This window comes from Hemicordylus capensis, chromosome 12, assembly GCF_027244095.1.
Source record: "Hemicordylus capensis ecotype Gifberg chromosome 12, rHemCap1.1.pri, whole genome shotgun sequence".
NCBI lineage: Eukaryota > Metazoa > Chordata > Lepidosauria > Squamata > Cordylidae > Hemicordylus > Hemicordylus capensis.
In genome coordinates, this window is record NC_069668.1 from 24,051,628 (window position 1) to 24,074,295 (window position 22,668).

At 53.2% G+C, this 22,668-nt stretch overlaps 1 protein-coding gene across 1 annotated transcript in view; it reads left to right on the forward strand.

The window, feature by feature from the left end:
* Positions 1 to 1,322: 1,322 nt before the first annotated feature.
* LOC128336227 (sodium-dependent serotonin transporter-like) overlaps positions 1,323 to 22,668 on the forward strand; it is a 32,923-nt gene continuing 11,577 nt past the window's right edge. Inside the window, exons 1-9 of the mRNA XM_053275570.1 lie at positions 1,323 to 1,583; positions 12,799 to 13,372; positions 14,245 to 14,379; positions 14,968 to 15,187; positions 16,421 to 16,559; positions 17,768 to 17,902; positions 19,169 to 19,272; positions 20,766 to 20,893; positions 21,668 to 21,780. Coding sequence (XP_053131545.1) covers positions 12,946 to 13,372; positions 14,245 to 14,379; positions 14,968 to 15,187; positions 16,421 to 16,559; positions 17,768 to 17,902; positions 19,169 to 19,272; positions 20,766 to 20,893; positions 21,668 to 21,780 — 1,401 coding nt within the window. The 5' untranslated portion in view covers positions 1,323 to 1,583; positions 12,799 to 12,945. The remainder of the gene's footprint in view (positions 1,584 to 12,798; positions 13,373 to 14,244; positions 14,380 to 14,967; positions 15,188 to 16,420; positions 16,560 to 17,767; positions 17,903 to 19,168; positions 19,273 to 20,765; positions 20,894 to 21,667; positions 21,781 to 22,668) is intronic.

The window sequence follows — 22,668 nt, forward strand, 5'->3', positions numbered from 1 at the left end:
TCCTCAATTTTGCACATGGCACGGAAGAGGAAGAGTATCACGGAGGCATGGGACCCTTCTTGTGCCTTGCCTCCACGTGCTGCTGAGATCTTCCTACAGCTATCTTATTCCCTATCTTTACAGCTTCAAACTGTATGCGATGCGGGGGCATGGAGGAAAAAGTATGGCAGTGGGCGCCACTTGAAGGGCTGCTGGTTCTTGCATGCTCATTGTTTGCAGCCAAAGGTTGGTTGATTGAAACCCAGCTGCCTGTTGTGGTCGAGGCGCCTTGAGAGGGAACGCTGTTTCCCTCTTGCATCAGTGGGGCTTGCTTGTATGTTGTTTTCATTGGCCCCATGTAGCTTTTGAATTTTTCTAATGGCCCAACATCCCCTCTCCATTGAGTAATCACAAGCACCTCCACTCCAGACATACTGGAGACAAATTTGTTCACCCAGGCTTTTAGATTCAGGGGTTCTCAACCTGGGGTACCCAGACGTCGGTGGACTTCTGTGTACCATTGTTGCCATTGTTGTTGGGGGTTATGGGAGTTTAACTGAGGGACCCAAGGTTAAGAACCCCTAATATTCCATGTTTGCAAAAGATTCCAAATTTAATTATTTTAATGCTTATATTATTTTCATTCTAAACTGCCCAGAGATGCAAGTTTTGGGCAGTATAGAAGTCTGATAGACAGACAGACAGACAGATAGATAGATAGACAGACTTGAAACCCCTTTACTAACCGCTGGTCCGGGAAACTGCGCATGAAGAATGTAGCGGTCCTTGAAACTCTGCACGAAGAATTTAGCGGTCCTTGACTCCAAAAAGTTTGAGAAACACTGGGCTAGTATATAAATATTTGTTGTTCTTGTAATTTGCAGGGGAGGAAGGGGCCTCCGAAGGCCTTTATGTCCAGGCTCCAAAATGACCTAGGTGCACCTCTGAGTGTCCGCAACAGTCTGGCACTGCCCCCCCCCCCTTTTTGCAAAGGCAGCTGCTTCCTCCTGAGTCAGGCCCTTCCTCCAGTGAGCTCAGGACCGCCTGCTCGGGCTGGCAGCGGCTCTGCAGGCTCTCCCAGCGCCAACGGGGCCCTTCTGCCTACTCGGCAGGTACTCAGACCTGCGCTCTCCTCCTGCTGCTGCTCCTGCCTGCCCCCCACCACCCGGCCGCCTCCCCCTCCCCTTCCCTCCCCTCCTGCTGCCATTTATAGCTGCAAGCAAAGGCGCTCTCCTCCGGCTCCCTCGGCGCCTTGTTCTTCGCACCCTCCAGCCCCACCCCCGCCTCTTCCTCCCTGCTGCTCTCCCCAGAGGATGAGCGTGCTCCCTCCATTCGCAGGCAAGTTGGGAGGGCAGAAAGTTTGACTTGACTTTTAAAAAAGGAGAGAGAGAGAGAAGAAAGCAGCAGAGAAAAGAAAGTGACGTAAAAGGGGCTTCACGAGCTCTTTGGCGGCAGATTATCTGGGCATCAGACCATGTGAGGCGGGTGTACAAAAAGCCTGTCCCGGATGCCCGGTGGCCCAAAGGCTCCCAAAGCCCCTGGAAGGCGGCCGCGGCGCGCGTGGGCGGACTCCTCACGGCCAGCGGGACCGGCGGAACGCTCAGGTACTGGATGTTCCATTTCGTTCTCGGCTTGGGGTTAAATGCAGATGCCTGCAAATGTTCTGTGTGATGGTGAGGAGGACGACACTGGCCAAACGGGCTTCCCTTCAAAGTTGCAGCTTCAGAAGGGACTTTGCAGGCGCGAGTGCATCTAGAACGTTTTTCCCCCGTTTCTTTTCCTTTTTTGCAAGCCCTTTCCTCCGAAGCCAACCCCAGCGTGCTCCAGGGGGCTTGCCGACTGTCCCAGGGAAGACTGCATAGAGCCTAGCAGCCTTGGCACCTAGGGGCGTGGGGGGGGGGCGAGAAGAGTAAGCCCCCCCAGCACCCCCAGGGGACCAAAGGGGGGGGGAGTGCCCTGAATGAAAACTGGGCTGCATCCCCTCCCTCTGTTCTGCTCAAGGGTGTCACTATAATTGAGCGGAAGGGTTCAAATAAGCCAGGGTTCAAGGAAGCCCCCTCTCCTGATTTTCTTCATTCTCTCCCTCACTCCAAGGGGCTGCTGGGGAGAGGGGTGCACACCGGCTCCTCTCCCCTAGCTATGCCCCTGGTTCTGCTGCATTGCTGCTTCTCGCTCCCAGAGAGCCACACTGAGGCGGAAAGGGCGAGTACATCCCCCAATATCCCTGGCCACGGTGCAAGCACGGGGACACTGAAGCCTCCAAACCAGGGGTGCTTAGACAAGCAGAGACAAGCACTCATGACTTCAGTGGAGTTTAGGCAGGAAAGGGGCACCAGCTGCAGGCATGAGGGTGATGCCTCCCCAAGAAGCATGCCCTTTCCACCCCCCCCCCCCCCCCGCAGGAGGGCTCGGAAAAAGACAGGCTCAAAGAGGTGAGAGATTCTCTCTGCTGCGAATATTCGAAATCTTCTGGATGCAAGGAGAGCTGCTGGAGAGGAGAGCTAGTCTTGTAGTAGCCAGCATGACTTGTCCCCATAGCTAAGCAGGATCTGCTCTGATTGCATCCGAATGGGAGACTTGATGTGTGAGCACTGCAAGATATTCCGCTCAGGGGATGAAGCTTCTCTGGGAAGAGCAGAAGGTTTCAAGTTCCCTCCCTGGCTTCTCCAAGAGGGCGGATAAAGATTCCTGCCTGCAACCTTGGCGAAGCCGCTGAAAGTCTGTGAAGACAATACTGAGCTAGGTGGATCAATGGTTTGACTCAGTATAAGGCAGCTTCCTATGTAAGTTCCCTCCCTGGCTTCTCCAAGAGAGGGCTGAGAGAGACTCCTGCCTGCAACCTTGGAGAAGCCGCTGCCAGTCTGTGAAGACAAGACTGAGCTAGATAGACCAAGGGTCTGACTCAGTATATGGCAGCTTCCTATGTTCCTATGTAGTTTGAATGCTACAAGGGACTAATAAGAATGAGACTCCTATAGGCTCTCGGGGTTGTATGGAAACCGAATCTCATCCAACATGCAAATATTTGTGAAAGCAATATTGTGAATAAGATCCGTAAGATACATATTGTGTTCTAAAGTTTTTTTTAAAAAAAATATCTGGACAGATTAGAAAAGCTCGAGGGAGGGAGGGGCAGAGAGAGAATGATATATGGGGGAAATTGATGGATGGATTTCCCCCCTCTTTCTTTTTATAATGCTAACAATGTATGTTGATGGGGGGGGGGAGAAAAAGACTTTTAGGGGAGGAAATATGGTTTGGGGCTTGAAGATATGTGTGAATAGGTTTGGCAGGAGGTCAAAGTAAAATGGATCAGTATCAGTAAAATTTATCAGTAATCTGGATCAGTAAAATGGGGGTGGGGCTTAAGATACTGGGCTGAGTTGATTTAAATCTGATTTGGGATGCCAGTCCTCCATAATTCTTGATGGCAGGGCTCCTTGGCATCAGTGTGTTTTGGCTTGACTCTGACCAGACTAGCTGTCCTTGAGAATCAGCTGAAAAGCTGGGATTAATTTAAGTGGATGCTATTCAGTTGTAGGAAGGACCAACCCAAAGCATCAGGATGTCCTTTGTTTGCTAAAGTCTGCTTTGCTCCAGCAAAAGTTGCAAGCTTTGCTTTTGTTGACCCTTAACTATTCAACAGACAGTTGCCAGTTTGGCAAAGGTCTCTCACCCTTTGCGGGACAGGAGGGGGTGAATCAGAGTTGATTCCCAGAGGTGCACCTAGGTAATTTGGGAGCCTGGACCTAAAAGCTTTTGGAGCCCCCCGCCCCACTGCAAGTTAAGCTTCACCCCCCTACACACACACACACACACACACACACACACACACACACACACACCGTGACACACACAGTATTTTTAACACATGGCTTCTTGAGGGCACAAAGCAGCAACTGATCTCACAAGAATGTAAGAATATCAAACGGGTCCATTTATGCAAATAGGCATGAGCAGAAACATTTCAACACACAACCGAACAGATCCTCATCCCACATCTTTCTTTCCCCCATTACCAAGCACAGCTTGGTGTCTTTTAAACTTATATATCGTAAAAACCTAGCAGCAGCCTCCTGCACCAAAGGAATGGCCCAGCCTGTGTGACTCTGTAGAATCTACAGCTGCAGAAAGTGGTGATGGCCTCTAGTTGGGTGACTTGAAAGGAGAATTCCATAATTCTACAGAGGAACCAGGCGGTCAATGGCGATGAACGACGATAGCTAAATGGGACATGGAAGCTGCCTCCTGAGTCAGACGCTTGGTCTATCTAGTCCAGGATTGTCTGCACTGACTGGCAGCGGCTTCTCTGGGGTTCCAGGCAGGAGTCTCTCCTAGCCCTCCTGGAGATCCTACTGGTGATGGAACCTGAGACCTTCTCCATGCAAAGCAGATGCCAATCAATCAATCATCTCTGTCACGGTCATAGGTAACGGTAAAGTATGCCCTCGAGTTGGTGTGGTTTTTCTTTGGTAGAATCCAGGAGGGGTTGACATTGCTTCTTCCCGCGCAGTATGAGATGATGCCTTTCAGCACCTTCCTATATCACTGCTGCCCAATATAGGTGCTTCCCATAGTCTGGGAAACACATCAGCGGGGATGCAAACCGGCAACCTCTGGCTTGCTAGGCAAGTCATTTCCCACTGAGCCATCGCAGACCAGAATAAAATACAGGGGGTGATTACACATTGCAAAGTGTAATGCATAACGATACGTTAAAGGGCCTATGGAAACATTACAAAGCATTTGAACACATAAAAGCTAACCTGCTAACTGGGCAAACCCCTGCTAACTGGGCAAAGAGGTACCTTTTAATGTGGTGATTCTCTTTATTGAGCAGGGCGAGAGTAACTGGCCCTATCCACCCCCAGCACAGCAGCCCTCCAGGGCTGTCATGTTTCTGTTTAGATTGTGAACCCTTTGGGGACAGGGATCCATCTTATTTATTTGTTATTTCTCTGTGTAAACCGCCCTGAACCATTTTTGGAAGGGTGGTATAGAAATCAAATATATACATTCATACATACATACATAATAAAAGGGCATAAAATAGCATAAAAGGCATACATTACATAAAGGTATAAAAGGCATTAAAAAGGATAAAAAGGAATAAAAGACACAAAAAGGTGTAATTACATAAAAGCCTAAGTGATAAATACAGCGAGACTATATAACTATATATAAAAAGTGCAAAGCTATAGTGCAAAAAAGTGGGAGATGCATAAATCTTCCGAATCGTGCGCTGTGTTGGATGAGCACATTGTAGCACACAGGAGGAGGAGGAGGAGGAGCAGGAGGTCAGACTAGGGCTGCTTGGACCCACCGCTGGCAACGCTGCATGCAGTAGTGGGCTGAGAGTCAGAAAAAGCAGATGCTTTCTACCACTGAACTATAGCTCCATGCCCTATGGTGTCTGTCTGTGATGGTGTCCATAAAGAGACACATAAGAGCACAGGCGTCTAACAAACAGGTTGTCCACTTAATGTAAATGACTCCTAAATGTCGGGATGGGGCTGTAGCTCAGTGGTAGAGCATTTGGAACAGAGGATGCTGCCATCTACTGAGTCAGACCCTTGGTCTATCTAGATCAGTATTGTGTGCACAGACTGGCAGCAGCTTCTCCAAGGTTGCAGCAGGCAGGAGTCTCTTTCAGCCCTATCCTGGAGATGCTGCCAGGGAGGGAACTGGGAACCTCAGATGCTCTTCCCAGAGCGGCTCCATCCCCTGAGGGGAATCTCTTCCAGTGCTCACACTTCTAGTCTCCCATTCATATGCAACCAGGGCAGACCCTGCTTAGCTAAGGGGACAAGTCATGCTGGCACCCACCAGACCAGCTCTCCTCTCCTGCTTTGCATGTAGAAGGTCCCAGGTTCCATCCCTGGCAGCATCTCCAAGTAGGACTGGGAAAGACTCTTGCCTGAAACCTTGTAGAGCTGCTGCCAATCAGTGTGGGCTGTCCTGAGCTAGATGGACGAAGGGTCTGACTCCGTAGAAGGCAGCTTGCTATGCTCCGATGTAAAGCTGGTCTCCTTGGGAGAAATGGTGACTGTTCCGACCGTCACAAGTCGATTTGGTCCTCACCAGCTCCCAAGAATGTTGCACCGCGGGATGCCAGGAGGCCATGGGCCCCATCAAGAGCCAGCCCTCCTGCTGGGCATGGCTTGAATGCAGCAAAAGGTCTTTGCCCCAAGGAGTCTGGAATGTCCGCTGAGGAGACAGGAATGCAGCCCATCGCAAGAACAGCTCCAACTCACAGAAAGCATCAGGGTGGGAAAGGGACATGGCTGTTCCGCCAGGGTTGATTCTAGAACGACTCGTCTGGGGGAGCAGAAGCGGGGCAGGGGGCCGTATTGGAGGAGCGGGGATTGGCGATGCAGTCGATACTTGCAGAGATAAGGGGATTGATACGGTTCGTTGAGCTCCCTTGTTAATTAAGCTTGCGTGACATTTTCAGACGGATTCCGGAAACTGGGCCATCTTTTTTTTTGGAGATGACCCAGCACACACGGCCAGGAAGGAAGCTCAGGTCTGGCTCCTGGGAGGCTGGGGGCGTTGCCTCCCTACCTGGCTGCATAAGCACACTCTGCACATGCTCAGAGGCATATTCCTTTACACACACACATGCACACACCCTTTCCCCTGTGGGTGTTAGGTGTAGAGGTGGTGGTGGGGTGTTGAAGCCTCATCCTTCAGCACTGGGGGAGACGTAGCAGGAAGGCACCTGCCCACACTGCAAACACGTATGTGTTCTATACAGGGGCGTAACAAGGCTGGAGTGGGCCCAGAGACAAAACTTTAAAATGGGCCCCTCGCTGATACACACACTTCACAATATATAGTGCACTCACACTCACATCCCCATTATGCCAGCTTCTCTAGAAAACTCCACTCCCTCGCTTTAACCCCGTCCCTCCACCCTCCCATGGGGAAGAACGCTCCCGGCTCAGAGTGGCTTCTGCAGACAAGGACTTTGCTGCATGCATGCCGCCTTTGCTCCGAACTTGGGGTTGGCTTTCCCACGGCACCGAAGCTCTGCGGGTGTTGGGGAGTAATGTGACTTGCCTCTGGGGGGCCCCTTGAGGCATGGGGGCCCCCAGGCAGCCGCCTCCCCTTGTCTAATGGTAGTTACGCCCCTGGTTCTATACCAATGCTATCCTGGCAGTTCTAGTGTTCAGCCCAGCCGCTGGGGAATTATTAATCCCGTGGAGGTACCCATTGATCTCTAGGGGGAACCTCTCCGATGGAGCCGCCCAGTTTTTGCAAGCAGATCTTCAGAGCTTCTTACGCCACTGGTTCCCTGGTGAAGGCTTCATGGGTTTTGAGGAGGGGGACGGAGAATGGGGTGGCTGCCCTAGAGAGGCGTGGAGGCAGGATATGTGAGGGGGCGGGGGGGGGGGGTTGTGTGGCCTGGCGTTAGAATATTGGATGACCAACATTTCCTGATAGCCTCACCTGGCCAGAGTGTAGTAATAGGGCTGCAGTGGCTGTCCAGCGGTTGCCCACTGCTTAGACCAGGAAACACAAATTCAGGATTAAGCATATTAAAGCAGGAAGTAGGAACAGAGGGAGCTGCCATATACTGAGTCAGGCCCTTGGTCCATCTCACTCAAAATTGTCTACCCAGACTGGCAGTGGCTTCTCCTAGGTGGCAGGCAGGAGTCTTTCCCAGCACTATCTTGCAGATGCCGCCAGGGAGGAAACTTGGAGCTTTCTTCATGGTGCTCTTCTTCCCAGAATGGCCCCATCCCACAAGGGGAATCTCTTTCGCATGCGATCTCCCATTCAAATGCAAACCAGGGCAGACCCTAATCAACAAAGGGGACAAATTCATGCTCACCACCACAAGACCGGCTCAAGGATCCTTATCCTTACACGTATTATGCTGCTTTTTCAACAAAGAAAAATGGGTAGCAACTTGCATAGAAAACAAGGAGGAGGTGAACAAACCCCATCTGTGGGGCTCGCGGTGTTTTTTTGGGGGTAGTTTGCAGTGCAAGTTTATCACAGGGCCACCATCCTATCTCCATCTGCGCTGAAGCTGCCTTCTACTGAGAGAGACCCTTGGTCCTTCTCCCTCAGTACTGGCTGCACGACATGTGACCGCTCTCTGCCGTTCCCCTTAGGGGAGGATGGGGCTATTTATCAGTGGCAGAGCCTCTGCTTGGCCCACAGACAGCCGCTGGTTCCCTCCCTGGCAGCATCTCCCATTAGGGCTGGGAGAGACTCCGGCCTGAAGCCTTGGAGAGCTGCTGCCAGTCAGTGTTGGGCCAAGGAGTCTGACTCTGTAGCAGGCAGCTTCAGCTCAGATTCTGAACTCAAAGGATTTAGGAGTTCCCCCGTGTGCCTAACTCAAAGGAGCTCTAAGCACACACAGAGTATTTTCTCTCCCCTCCTCACAGCCCCGCCATCTGTGCTTGCTGATCAGAGGATGCAATTTCCCAACACTTCTCCACTAGCCAAAGGAGCTTCCTTGGCTTGAGGTCCCAGCTTAAAGGGAGGAGAGCTGGTCTGGTGGTAGCAAGCAGGACTTGTCCCCTTAGCTAAGCAGGGTCCACCCTGGTTGCATCTGAATGGGAGACTTGATGTGTGAGCACTGCAAGATATTCCCCTTAGGGGATGTAGCTGTTCTGGGGAGAGCATCTAGGTCCCAAGTTCCCTCCCTGGCAGCATCTCCAAGAGAGGGCCGAGAGAGATTCCTACCTGCATCCTTGGAGAAGCCACTGCCAGTCAGAGTAGACAATACTGAGCTGGATAGACCAATGGTCTGACTCAGTATATGGCAGCTGCCTATGTTCCTATGGCTTTACAACAGGCTGGTTGTTTCTGAGTCCCAGAGCCCAGCAGCGTCTTCCTGGGCATGGGCGGGGGGGGAGCTTTGAAAAGATGTCTCCCAACCCCCTCGCAAGGGTTAAGCCCTTCTTCCAGGTTGGATGGTTTTTATTAGAGCCGGTGGCTCTTCCAGCTGTTGAGGAAGAGCCAGCCGCCCCGTGTTTGCGTAAGAGCGACCTTTGCAGCGGTTCAGAACAAAAATAGAGAGCGATGAACTCTTCTCCCCGAGGTTGTTTGCTGAAGTCGCCGGCGAGCTGTGAGTAGGCTGAGAGTCCGTGGTGGTAGTAGTCGGGGAAGAAGACCTTGCTGGGGCCAAGGGGCTGTTCCTCTCTTTTTAAAGCAGCATCCACAGGCTGGCCACGGAGAGGCAGAGGGCCCCTTCCTTCCTGCCTGCCTGCCATGGGCTGTCTACACTGTGCCTCTTGGGAAACTGGCTCTGTCCCCAGGGGAAAACATTGCACCAGTTCTTAGGATTCCCTGGAACGCAGCATTCAGAGCTGCTCTTGTAGTAAAGTCAAGGTAAAGTTGTGCCGCCGAGGCGGTGTCGACTCCTGGCGCCCACAGAACCCTGTGGTTTTCTTGGCAGAATCCAGGAGGGGTTGACCATTGCCATCTCCCGCACAGTATGAGATGATGCCTTTCTGCATCTTCCGATATCACTCCTGCCCAATAGAGGTATTTCCCAGTCTGGGAAATAGACCAGTGGGGATTCCAACCGGCAACCTCCTGCTCGCTAGTCCAGCCATTTCCCCGCTGCTCCGTTAGGTGGGTCTTGTAGTAGTGAGCAGGGATTGTTTCCTTTGCTAAGCAGGGTCTGCCTTGGTTTTCATTTGGATGGGTGACTTCTTGAGGGTCCCGTCTGCTGGGAGATGTTAGGGGATGGAGCTGCAGCTTTGCTGGAGCCTCGGCTTGCATGAAGAAGGTGCCCGGTCCACTCTCTGGCCACGTCGCCAAGTAGGGTTGGGGAAGACCCCTGCCTGAAAGAGGAGAGCTGCTACCAGTCAGAGCCGGAAGTACTAAGCCAGAGGGACCAAGGGTCTGACTCAGTAGAAGACCACTTGGGTTGTAAGCCGCCCGGAGCCATTTTTGGAAGCATGGTATATACATTAATAAAATTAATTAAATGAACTTCCTATGCAACTTGTGTAAAGCAGACTACCATTCTGAGGGAGGGGCCACATCTCAGTGGTAACTCCTCAGCTTTGTACGCAGATGATTGCAGGTACAGTCTCTGGCAGCATCTCCAGGTAGGACAAGGGGAGACTCCTGGACGAGGGGAGATAGGAGAGCCCTCTGCAAATATCTGAAGGGCTGTCACACAGAAGAAGAATGGACAGCTTCGTTCTCTCTTGCTCCTGAAGGCAGGACTAGAACCCAGGGTTTGGAATTACAAGGAAGCAGGTTCAGGCTAAACATGAGGGGAGGGGGGGAGTCTCCTGACTGTATGAGCTATGGGACAGCTATGGTCTGCCTCATGCAGTGGTGGGCTCTCTAGAGGTTTCCAAGCAGAAGCTGGATGGCCGCCCATCATGGACACTGCCGCAGTTTCTTGCACTCCGCAGGGGTTGGACTAGAAGGCCTCTAAGGTCTCTTCCAATTCTAAAGGCTAGCAGCCACCCAGTGCCCTCTCCTCCCTGGATGTGTCTCGCCCCACTTTCAAGGCCTCTTGGCTGGTGGCCATCACCGTTTCCAATCAATCCCATGCCCAGCCCAGTCCAAAGTTAGTTACGGGGCTTCATTATCAGCCTGGAATGAGTGACTTATCAAAGGAGAGCAGAGGCCCTGACACTTGCTAGTCTTATGCACAAGCTCGCCTGGCGTCGGGATATTCCGACAGCTGATGTGGGCCATTACGGAACATTCCCTTCGCCACCTCCCTGCCATCGGTGTGTCATTCTTCGCTTCTTTTTCACGTCTGATTCAGAGGTATAAAGTCCACATCCGGGTTGACTCTCGGCATCTCCACCTGGCACTGAATTGCCCCTGCCCGGCTGTGGAGTCAGGCCTGGCTCACGGTGTCGGGCTCAGCTTCCTTCCAGGTCCCCTCCAGCTGCCGGCTGAGCCCTCCAGCGGTGGCCTCCCAAGATGCCCAGCTGTGCCACTCTCCCCGGCGAAGCCGAAAGTGGCTTGCCACCTCCCCTCCAGAGGCCGTTCTCCCAGATGGTTCAGTGTCTGTCGATGATTAACCAAGGTTCACCACTGGCTGCATGCTTGCGGCTAGAGACCTCGCCTGCCCGGCCTGGGAGAAGGCAGCCAGGCTTGCGGGCATGGTTTTCCCCAGAGGCAAAGAACCAAGAGATGCCTAGAAATGTGAAGATTCTGGCAACATTTTCGGCAGGTACAGGCAACACTTCCCCCCCTTCTGCTTGAGCACTGACTCTTTGGAACTGGACTCTTTCGGGTGGGGTGAGGATGGCTAATATGACTTTCTGATTACGCCCCTATGTGTGCAGTGGGGTAGATCTGCTCCCTCCAGTGGCTGGCCAAAAGATGTCCTGTGTGAGGATCTGCAGCCTCTTGAAGCATCCCATCCCCGTCTCAGGTGGCAATCTTGGAATAAAAGACGCACGGCTAGTTTTATACACTGCTGTGAAACTGCTGGGTCTTTCAGCCTACGGTCCTTTGCATTCTGGAAATCTCCCGTTTTAATGTTAAAAAGAGCAAGCTGCTAGGCCTCATGAGTGCAGAGAAAGCTTGTGCAAAGAAAAGGCTGTGTCTTTGGTAGGATGAAAGACCATTAAACGAAACCGGGTTGAAGAAAGCAGGAACTTTCTACAGTGAAGGTTAAGCAAAAGGTCCATGTAGGTTTTTGTAAGCTACAGTAACTGGTCAGATTTAATCTCTGCCAAGGCTCACAAGCAGAGCAGGGACAGAGGCAGGAATTCCTGTTTGTCTCTGGCATCTGATAACCAGAGACGCATTCTCTGTGAATAAGGAGAGGCTATATTTTCGTCCCTTTTCCTGCTGGTGTGCTATCTGTCCTGGGCTGTGAATGGCTTGGTGGTTTGGCTGTGGGCACTCCATGGGTGGAATCATTGGGCCAGAGAACACTTGGAGGCACTTTAAAGAAAGAGCTGATCTAGTGATGCCAATATTTAATAATAAATAATAATTTCAAAACCACTGGGTGCGGCGTTGAGAATGCGAGAAGGCTGGTTACGCTGCTGACATTCCCGACTTGCCTGGTGTAATTTTTAGAATGTTTATAGCCGTGTATAGCCATGGAAAGCACCTCACAGATCTGATCTTAGTAACCCACGCGACAGCCTTGTGAGACAGACTAGACTGCAGGGGTGTGTGTGTTCGGGATTTTCAGGCTGAGACGTGGCAGCTAAGGCTGGGGCGCTGTTCTCCAACTTGGGTCCCCCGATGCTGACACACTACAACTCCCATCACCTCCTGCCAGCTATTGGACTACAGTTCCCATCATCCATTACCACAGTTGTCTTCAGCCATTGTGGCTGGGTATGATGAGAGCTGGAGTCCACCAAAAAGATCTAAAAAGGAAGTGTGGCTTTTCTCCAGAAACTAGTTTACGGACCTAAGAACAGCCCATCTGGATCAGGCCCAAGTCCAGCATCCATCCTGTTTCCCACAGTGGCCCATCAGATGCCGCTGAAAGCCTACAGGCAGGAGTTGAGGGCATGCCTTCCCTCCTGCTGCTGTTGCTCTCCTGCAACTGGGATTCAGAGGCATCCTGCCTCTGAGGCTGGAGGTGGCCCATAGCCACCAGACTAGTAGCCATTGATAGACCTCTCCTCCGTGAATGAATTTGCCTTCAAGCCGTCCAGGCTGGTGGCTGCTGCCACCTCCTGTGGCAGAGAGTTACTGATTTAACTGCTCAACCTATTATAATCCAATGGGACGAACTGATTCCTATTTCTCCCACTGGGTGAAAGCCCTTGCCACAACCTCCTTCCCGATCCAGCAGCTGCTCCTCCTCCTAACTGGTTCTTCATTTATTCTCCCTCCATGTCTTCACATTTGAAGCTGCTCTTTCCCCAAGAGCCCAGTGGGCGCAGAGTCCGGAGCCAAGCAGCTGAAGGCGGGTGATTCGCAACCAGGTCTGCGGGCAGCAAGTGGTCTGGGCAGAGGTCTCTTGCCAATGGACAGGAGCACGGTCTTCTAAGCTGCGGCATGGAGAAGGCGGCCCCTGACAATGAGACCCAGCTCCTCGCCTCCCAGAAGGAGCCCGGCGGCTGCAAGGAAGGGGACGACTGCGCAGAGAACAGACTTCTGGTTCAGAATGAGGCCAACCCAGCCGTCCCCAGCCAAGGCGACAAGGGGGCCGCGAACCAGATCTCCAATGGGTTTTCGGGCGCTCAGAGCCCAAGTGCCGGCAAAGAGGGCGGCGAAAATGTTCCCTCGGCCACCCTGGCTGCTGCCGCCACCACCACCACTACGTCCACCACATGTGGGGTGGAAGTCCGGCAGCAGCTGATGGAGGTGGGCGAGAGGGAGACCTGGAGTAAGAAAGTGGACTTCCTCCTCTCTGTGATTGGCTATGCAGTAGACCTGGGCAATGTATGGCGCTTCCCTTATATCTGTTACCAAAACGGAGGAGGTGAGTATTGTTCGGCCCGCTGAGACAGAACTTGCCTAGAGGGGATGGGGCCATCGCTCAGAGGTAGAGCCCCTGCTTGGCACGCAGGAGGTTCCCGGTTCGATCCCTGGCAGCATCTCCAGGTAGGGCTGGGAAGGGCTCCTGGCGTACTATAGGGAGCTGCCATCGACTGAGTCAGGCCCTTGGTCCCTCTCGCTCAGGATTGTCTACCCAGACTGGCAGTGGCTTCTCTGGGGTTGCAGGCAGGAGTCTCTCTCTCAGCCGTCTGGAGATGCTGCCGAGGAGAGAGCCTAGATGCTCTTCCCAGAGCAGCTCTGTCATCCCCAGAGGCAAATCTCTTCCAGCACTCACACGTCATCTCCCATTCAACGCAACCAAGGCAGACCCTGCTTAGCCAAGAGGACCAGTCATGCTGGCTCCCACCAGACCAGCTCTCCTCTCAAACCTTGGAGAGCTCCTGCCAGGTGGTGTAGACCAGGGATTCTCAACGTTGGGTCCCCAGATGTTCTTGGACTTCAGCTCCCATAATGCCCAGCCAAAGGCCACTGGGGCTGGGGATTATGAGAGCTGAAGTCCAATAACATCTGGGGGGCCAACGTGGAGAATCCCTGGTGTAGACAACCCTGAGCAAGATGGACCAAGAGTCTGACTCAGTAGAAGGCCGCTTCCTGTAGGGATGATGGGGCCATAGCTCAGGGGTGGAGCTTCTGCTTGGCAGGCAGGAGGTCCCCAGTTTTGCTGTGCAAGCCGGATCGTTCTGGCCGTAGCCCCGGACCCAAGCACCGGACCTGGGGCAAGCTGCAACTGCCCCCCGCTTCTGCAAGGGCTAGGTGGGTCAGCCACTATGTGTCATGGTGTTCCTCTCGCTGCAGGGGCGTTCCTCATCCCGTACACCATCATGGCTGTCTTTGGAGGGATCCCTCTCTTCTACATGGAGCTCGCCCTGGGACAGTATCACCGAAACGGGTGCATCTCCATATGGAGGAAGATCTGTCCCATCTTCAAAGGTAACCAGGAGAGACACCGTGGGGTGGTTCAGCGGAAGTCTTGGTCTTTGTTCCTCCTCCTCCTCCTCGAGATGTAAAGGCATGGGGGGAAAACTGGGGGGCAAGGGAGGAATGGGGGGGAAACCCCCTTTTTTCCCCTGGAAAAAAGGGGAAGAACTAGTTTTTCTTTCCATTTTTTCAACTCTCATTTTCCCCAGGTTTTTTCCAGGCTTTCACATCTCCTCCTCCTCCTCCTCCCCCCTCCTCCCCCCACTACTATTTATATACCACTTTTCAACAAAAGTACTCAAAGTGGTTTACACTGAAAAGGAATACGATTCCCTGTCCCCAAAGGGCTCACAGTCTAAAACTACACACACACACACAAATGAAAGACCCCAGTGACAGCCACTGCAGGGATGCTGTGCTGCGGCTGGAGAGGGCCAGGTGCTTTCCCTCTGCTAAAGGTAAAAGCGCCCCCACTTTAAAAGGCGCCTCTTAGTCCATTTAGCAGGGCCTCGGCGGGGCCACGCACCCTCCTGGGTGGTCCCAGGCAACACAGGTTCCTCCTCCCCTCCTCCCTCACGCCTGCATTGTCCGCCCGCCTAGGCATCGGCTACGCGATCTGCATCATCGCTTTCTACATCGCCTCGTACTACAACACCATCATGGCCTGGGCCTTGTACTACCTGGTTTCATCCTTCACGGCGGAGCTGCCCTGGACCAGCTGCAAGAACGCCTGGAACACGGGCAACTGCACCAACTACTTCTCCAACAACACGGTCGCCTGGACCGCCAACTCCACCTCCCCGGCCGAAGAATTTTATATGTAAGCGCATGAAAGCCTGTGGCCTGGTCTGGCTAGGAGTCCTCTGGGAGGTGTCCAACCCCACCCTCCAAGGTTCCCCCCGAGGCCAGGCCCCTGCTGGGCTGGCAATGAGAAGGGGCAGACCTGCTGTGGCTGACCCTCGAGGGCAGGGCTTCCCAACCTGTGGCTCTCCGGATGCTGCTGAACTACGACTCCCATCTTCCCCAGCTACAATGTGTTGTGGTGGGGGGTGGCTAATGGGAGTTCAGCAACACCTGGAGGTCACACAGGTCGGGAACCCCAAGTGTTTGTCTGGAGGGCAGGAGTGGAGACTTTTAGCATCTTCCTCGGTTGCATAGGGAGCTGCCTTATACCGAGTCAGGCCTTTGATCCATCTGGCACAGTATTGTCTGCACTGACTGGCAGCGACTCTCCAGAGTTCCTGGCAGGGTTTGTTTCCCAGCCCTATCTGGAGATGCTGCTAGGGGTTGAACCTGGGGCCTTCCGCATGCAAAGTTCTGCATGCCACAGAGCTACGGCCCCATCTCCTAAGTGAAACAGCAGAGGAACATAGGAAGCTGCCATATGCTGAGTCAGACCCTTGGTCCATCTAGCTCACTATTGTCTACCCAGATTGGCAGCAACTTCTCCAAGGTTGCAGGCAGGAGTCTCTCTCAGCCCTGTCTTGGAGATGCTTCCAGGGAGGGGACTTGGAGCCTTCTGCTCTTCCCAGAGCGGCTCCATCCCCTGAGGGGAATATCTTACAGTGCTCACACTTCTAATCTCCCTTTCATATGCAACCAGGGTAGACCCTGCTTAGCTAAGGGGACAAATCATGCTTGCTCCCACAAGACCAGCTCTCCAGCTGACAGAGTATCTTACACCTTGCCTGGTTTTCTCTCCTGTGTTGGTTGCTCCACACAATTAACTCGATGCCAGGTTGTTCCAGCACCACTCACCGGACTCTCAGGCCTTCAGCAAAGACCCTTTCCTTTTCTCTTCTTGTCTTTTTACATTTTATTGCATTTTATTATTTATTTTTACACCCTTCCTCCCCGGCCCACCAAGTGGTGTATGTGGTTTTGTTTGTCTTCACAACAACCCTGCGAGGTAGGTTAGGCTGAGAGAGAAGTGACTGGCCCAAAGTTGCCCAGTGAGTTTCATGGCTGAATGGGGGATTTGAATTCAGAGCTCTCCGATGAGTGCCTGCGCCCAGACATGAAGCTGCGACGTCCTCCTTCTTTTCTCTTTCAGCCGCCACGTTCTCCAAATACACAGAGCAAGGGGCCTGGATGACCTGGGAGGGATTAGCTGGCAGCTCACCCTCTGCTTGCTCTTCATCTTCACCATCGTGTACTTCAGCATCTGGAAAGGGGTCAAAACGTCTGGAAAGGTGACACACAAGGCCAACCATACCAGTGGGAGGAATGTGGAGGACTGTGAGTTGGGATGGGAGATCGGCATGCAGGATGGAGGCCGTCTTGATTTGTAGAAGATCAGGATAAAAAGCATGGCACTGCTAACCTCTTTCCAGGAGTGGCCAGTGTCATAGTGCAGATGGAACAACTTGCTACGGTTGTGGCACAGAAGTGTGGAGGCCAGTGGGGCGGGGAACAGGGGGAAAAAAAGGGAAGGAACAGAAAAAAACAGGGGGGGGGGACACAGAAAACGGGGGGAATGGAAAAGGGAGAGTGACAGTTCCCGTTTCCTCCCCGTGCCCCGGAAAAACTGGTTCCTCCCCCAGGTTTTTTCAAGATTTTCACATCTCTACCCCTCATGATCTAGTCTAAACGCTCCTCTCTTCTGAACTAGGCAAGGAAGGACTTTGACCCTTTGAAGGTTTCTCGGCGTCAAGGCATGGCCAATCCAGCTTCCTCGAGATGCTCTCAAGTCACCAGGGTGTGGTGGCTCTCTCCCAGCTGGCTTTCTGGCTGGGAGCCCATGTCCGGCCTGGTTCACACAACCATTCAAATCTGACCTGGGTTTCCGACATGCGCATGACTGTGTGAAGCCATGCTGAGGTGGGCATCTCAGATTCCTCTTGGGCCTGAAGCCACCTCGGCTTGGGTCCACACCATCACACTAATGCCAGTCACCCACATCAACCCTAGATTCAGATATGACTGTGAGCCCGGCCTCTGTTCATCTTGCTGGAGAAGGCAGTTGTGGGGGGTGGGGTGGACGCAGGGTTCTGGCAGGCATATGAACTCAGTCTGTGGAGCTGGTGTCCTTGGCCTGGTCTGCCTCTGGCGATCAATCTGTGACAGGCAGCTCCTTTTGAACGTGCAAGTTATCCCTTGTAGCTGAAGTGCAGGAGGAGCTGACGATGCTTGTGTGAACCTGGCCCCTTGAGAGCTAAGCACGGCATTAAAACACTCTGGCTCGAGCAAGGGGAAAGGTCCAAAGGGCTGCCCCAGGGCTTGGCCTGGAACAGAGGGGATGAGAAGCAGGGCCCCTCCCTGCCTGGAAGGGGAGTCCAAGGTTCGGCAGGTGTCCTTCCCCCCATCGCTCATCTTCAGAGCATCCCTTTCCTCATTTGCACTGGTCGCTTGCTTCAGCCAGATCCTCTGCAAACACCGTCCCAATTTGTTTCCCGAGCAGGTGGTGTGGGTGACAGCCACGTTTCCTTATGTCATACTCTTCATCCTGCTGATTCGGGGCGCAACCTTGCCAGGTGCCTGGAGGGGGGTCCTCTACTACCTGAAGCCCGACTGGCAGAAACTTCTGGCTACTGAGGTAAGGACACAGGGGAGCCTCAGGCAGGCAAGCCGGCAGGCTGTCAGAACCACTCGTGACAAAGACTGACTCCATTTATTAGCAGAATCCTAGGAACATCAGGAGCTGCCATATCCCGAGTCAGACCATCGGTCCATCTAGCTCAGCACTGTCTACCCAGACTGGTAGCGGCTTCTCCCAGGTTGCAGGCAGGAGTCTCTCCCAGCTCTATTTGGAGATGCTGCCAGGAAGGGAACTGGGAACCTTCTGTATGCAAGCAGGCAGATGCTCTTCCCATCTCCTGAGGGGAATATCTTCCAGGGCTCACAGGTAGCCTCCCATTCAAATTCAAACCAGGCTGGACCCTGCTAAGCAAAGCAGACAATTCAAGGAAGCCCAACTCAGTTTTGACCTGTGCACCCCACGGTTCCCAACTTTCCTCCAGACCTTTCCTTGGTTGCTACAGACACTCCACAGTCCTGGCTTCTCTGCCTCTTTGCAAAGCTGCACATGTGCCTGTTTTTGAAACTTTCCTCGGCTGTGGCAAAAGGCAGTTCAATTGAGCCTTAACCTGCAGGAAGTGCATAGTGTATGCCTAGTTATGAAAGGCTCCGATGCGGAGGAAAGATCTCAGCCCCTTAAGTAATAAATGCAGCTAACACTGAGATTATGAGCTCTAATATTTACCAGCCGACAGCCTCCCAGCTGATAGGAGAAAGTTCAATGGAGAGGAAATGAAGACACACCGTCCTCCGATAAAGCCACCTCTCCAATAAGGGGCCCCGTTGCCTCCCTAAAAGTAATAAGTGGTGGCGATATTGTATCTGAAGTGAGGAGGGAGCAGATCCTAATCGCCGGGCTGCTGTCTGGCCATGAAGCCTTTGTGTGTGGCTGGCTATTGATAGATGCAGGGGAAAGGGACCACCAGGGACCGTCCAGGGACTGCCAAGAGGAGCCAGCTTGTCCTCAGAGTGGCAGGAGGGCTGGGATCTGGACTGTTCCTTCTGATCAGTGGCTTTCCACCATTTCAGAACCGGGACCCCCCTTGGATCTCAACCTGCTTTATGAGACTCGCTCTTCTTCTGTTTTCCAGCCACATAACATTAATCCTTCCCGTTCTCTCCCTTTCCCCTGCAATTTATGGCCTTCTTTTTCCAATGCGGGAGTCTCTCCCAGCCCAACCTGGAGATGCTCCCAGGGACTGCATCTGGGACCTTCCGCATGCCAAGCAGAGGCTCTGCCACAGAGGGACGGCCCCCTTTTCACCAGCTACCCTCTGTTTTTCAGGTGTGGGTAGATGCCGCTGCTCAGATCTTTTTCTCTCTCGGCCCAGGATTCGGGGTCCTCCTGGCCTTTGCCAGCTACAACAAGTTCCATAACAACTGCTACCAGTAAGTTCCGTCCCGAAGGGATACAGCCGGGGGAGTCAAGCCCACTGGCCACGATGCAAAGCTCCACCGGAGCTCTGAGGCAGGCACGGATCTCCACGGAGACAGGGGCTATTCGGTGCTCCATACATCAAATGACTGTGTGGTTTCACACTTCCGCTTCCCTTCATAGGGAGAAATGCAGGGGTGCTTTTGTGGAGCCACTTTCCTTTGGGAGGGCAGATTTGCTCTGAAGGTGTCTAGCAGTCTATAGGGCTGTTCTCACGGCCGTTAACTTGGTAGGACAAGTATCTTAATGAGCTTCAGGAGCTGTGGGTGTTCCCAGTTTGCAGTGATGTGCGAGTTAAAAAACAAGGGATTCATTTATTCATTCATTCAATCAATCAATCAATCTACATCCTGCTCTCTCTCTCTCTCTCTCTCTCTCTCTCTCTCTCTCACTCTCACACACACACACACACACACACACACACACACACACACCACTCTTCTTCCACGGAGCCCAGAGAGGTGTACATGGTTATGTTTATTCTCACAACAACCCTGTGGGGTCAGTTAGGCTCAGAGGCACTCTTACCCCTGGACTTCTGGGCCCAGGTCCAGGGCCTTCACACCTCCTGGGGGGGCCCCCCAATCCTTTTTAGAGAAAGAGGAAAGAGTGGGGAAAGAAACATGTGGGATGGGAATATGTTGAGTTGGGTGTGGAAATGTTTCTGCTCACGCCTATTTGCATAAATAGACCTGTTTTATATTCTTACGTGCTTGTGAGTTCAGTTGCTGTTTCTGCCCACAAGAACCCATGTGTTAACAATACTGTGTGTGTTACGGGGTGTGTGTGTAGGGGATGATGCTTAACTTGCACTGGGTGGGAGGGTGCTCCAAAGGTTTTTAGGTCCAGGCTCCAAAATTACCTAGGTGCGCCTCTGGTTAGGCGAAGAGAGAAGCAACTGGCCCAGTGTCATTTCATGGCGGAACGGGGATTTGAACCTGGGTCTGCCCAGTCCGAGCCCAACACCCTAACCACTAGGAGCCAGGAAGTGTGCTCATCTGCGAAGCCTCAGCTAGGCAGGGTGGTTTCCACTCCTGCCTTGTCTTGTAGCCAAGGTCAGAATCTGACTGAGGCCTGCTCAGCCTGCCCACCTGGGGCTTCTCAGATGACTGTGAGCCCCAACTGCTTCTTCAGGAGAGTGCACAGCTCCCAAAGCCGGCCAGGATACTTGTCCTACCCGGGGAATGGTGGTGAGAGCAGCCCTTGCGGTGTTCACGCCTTGAGCAGACTTGGAAGGAGCTCAGCAGCTCACTTGGGTGAGCTCACTTTGCGGCACTGTCGGTCTAGGCCACCCAGGCCTAAGCCACTGTGGCCCCCACCATGGCCCCCACCAGTTACATCCGGCTTCTCCTGCAACTCACGGACAAATGCCCACAGAGCTGGAGAGCCAGGGAGCTTTCCGATTCTCGCATCCCGGCTCAAAAGGGCCGCTGGGTTTCCGTTTCAGGGACGCCCTGGTCACCAGCGCCGTGAACTGCATGACGAGTTTCGTGTCCGGGTTCGTCATCTTCACTGTGCTCGGCTACATGGCGGAGATGAGGAACGAAGAGGTTTCCGAGGTCGCCAAAGACACGGGTAACTCCCTTCTCCTTGTGTTTTTGGTCACGTCCTGTGGAAGGTGGCTCTGTGGCCCTGTAGCAGATCTCTGGCACCCAAAGAGGCTCTCCTGTTTTAGACAAATGCATGGAGGATAGGTCTATCAATGGCTTCTTGTCTCGATGGCTATAGGCTACCTCCAGGCTCAGAGGCAGGAGGCCTTTGAATGCCAGTTACAGGGAAGCTACGCCAAGGAAAAGGCCAGCCTTCATCTCCTGGTTGTGGGCTTCCCAGAGCCCTCTGGCGGGCCACCGTGGGAAACAGGGTACTGTGGACTAGATGGGCCTTGGGCCTCACCCAGCAGGGCTGCTGTAGAAGCATTTCAAAAACAAAAGAATGCTGAACGCCACCGTGTCTTGATATACAGACAGGTCAGTAGGGAAAGGGTTAGGTGTAGCGAGTCATCAGATTCCTATGAAGGCGTCTCCCTTGGCCCTACCTGGGGATGCCAGGGAGGGAACTTGGAGCCTTCTGCAGATGCTCTTCCGAGAGCGGCTCCATCCCTGGAGGGGGATATCTTGCATGCCGTCTCCCATCCAAATTCAAACCAGGGTGGGCTCTGCTTAGCAAAGGGCTTGCTGCCACAAGGCCAGATCTCCTGCCAAAAGACTGCCGTCCACAAATAACAAAGAGTGTGACTGACGTTCGTAAGCCAAATAGCCAGGGAGATGCTGGTGGTGTCAGAAAGGGGAGTGATGGGCCGAAATGGAGGGGGCCTGTTCTGTTCTCACCCACATTCTCGTTGACTGGCAGGGCCCAGCCTCCTCTTCATCACCTATGCAGAGGCCATTGCCAACATGCCCGCCTCCACCTTCTTTGCCATCATATTCTTCCTGATGTTGATCACGCTGGGACTGGACAGCACGGTGAGCAATGGGCCTTCGGTGGAAGCACCTGGCGGTGGAGTGGGGTTGCTCCTTGGCTCTCAGGGGCGGCCCATCCACTAGGCAGACCTAGGCAGTTGTCGAGGGCACCAATTCTTGGCGGGGTGGTGGTGGTGGGGTGTGTGTGTCTCAGCAGTGCCGGAATACAGCACTGCCCATTATCCCTTCTCTCCCTCTTGTATTGCACCCTTGAAGTACTGCACAGTGGGGTCAGCATGTAGGATTCCCTGCTCCCCAAAAGGGCCAGCACATTCTGCACCTGGCCTGGCCTTCCAGGGTTTTTAAACTGTCAAGGTTGGGCCTGTTTTCCCAGGGTTTAAAAAATGACTTTAAATGTTTTTTAAGAATGGTTTCATGTTTTTATAATTTTTGATGTTAACAGTTGATTGGTTTTAGTTTTATTCTAATGCAAACCGCCCTGAGCCATTTTTGGAAGGGCGGTATAGAAATAAAATAAAATGAAATAAATATACACTGTCTCCTTTGCCGACTGCCCCTCAGGCCCCCAATAAACAGCTGGCCTCATGAGTCCCTCTCCCTCTCTCGAAGATGGATTGCCTGCCGCAGGGTCCATTCCCAAAAGGGAATGGCCTCAGACTGGATTTCCACATCCACAGCAGCCTCTCGTCACCTCTGAAGTGTCTTGCCCCCATAACAGACTGCGGACTCTCTCCCACTGGGTCCTCCAGCCATCACGTGCTGGTCACTGACTGTTCATCTTCAGGTCACTCGACCTCAGCGGCCTGGGCGGCTCGGTAAAGCCGGGACTCTGCACTTTTTGGCTTGGGGGCAGAGTCCGATTTTGCCAGGGTGCCAAAAAGCCTCAGACCATGCCTGCTTACTCTTGTGGGGAGGCAGGACACCTTGGGT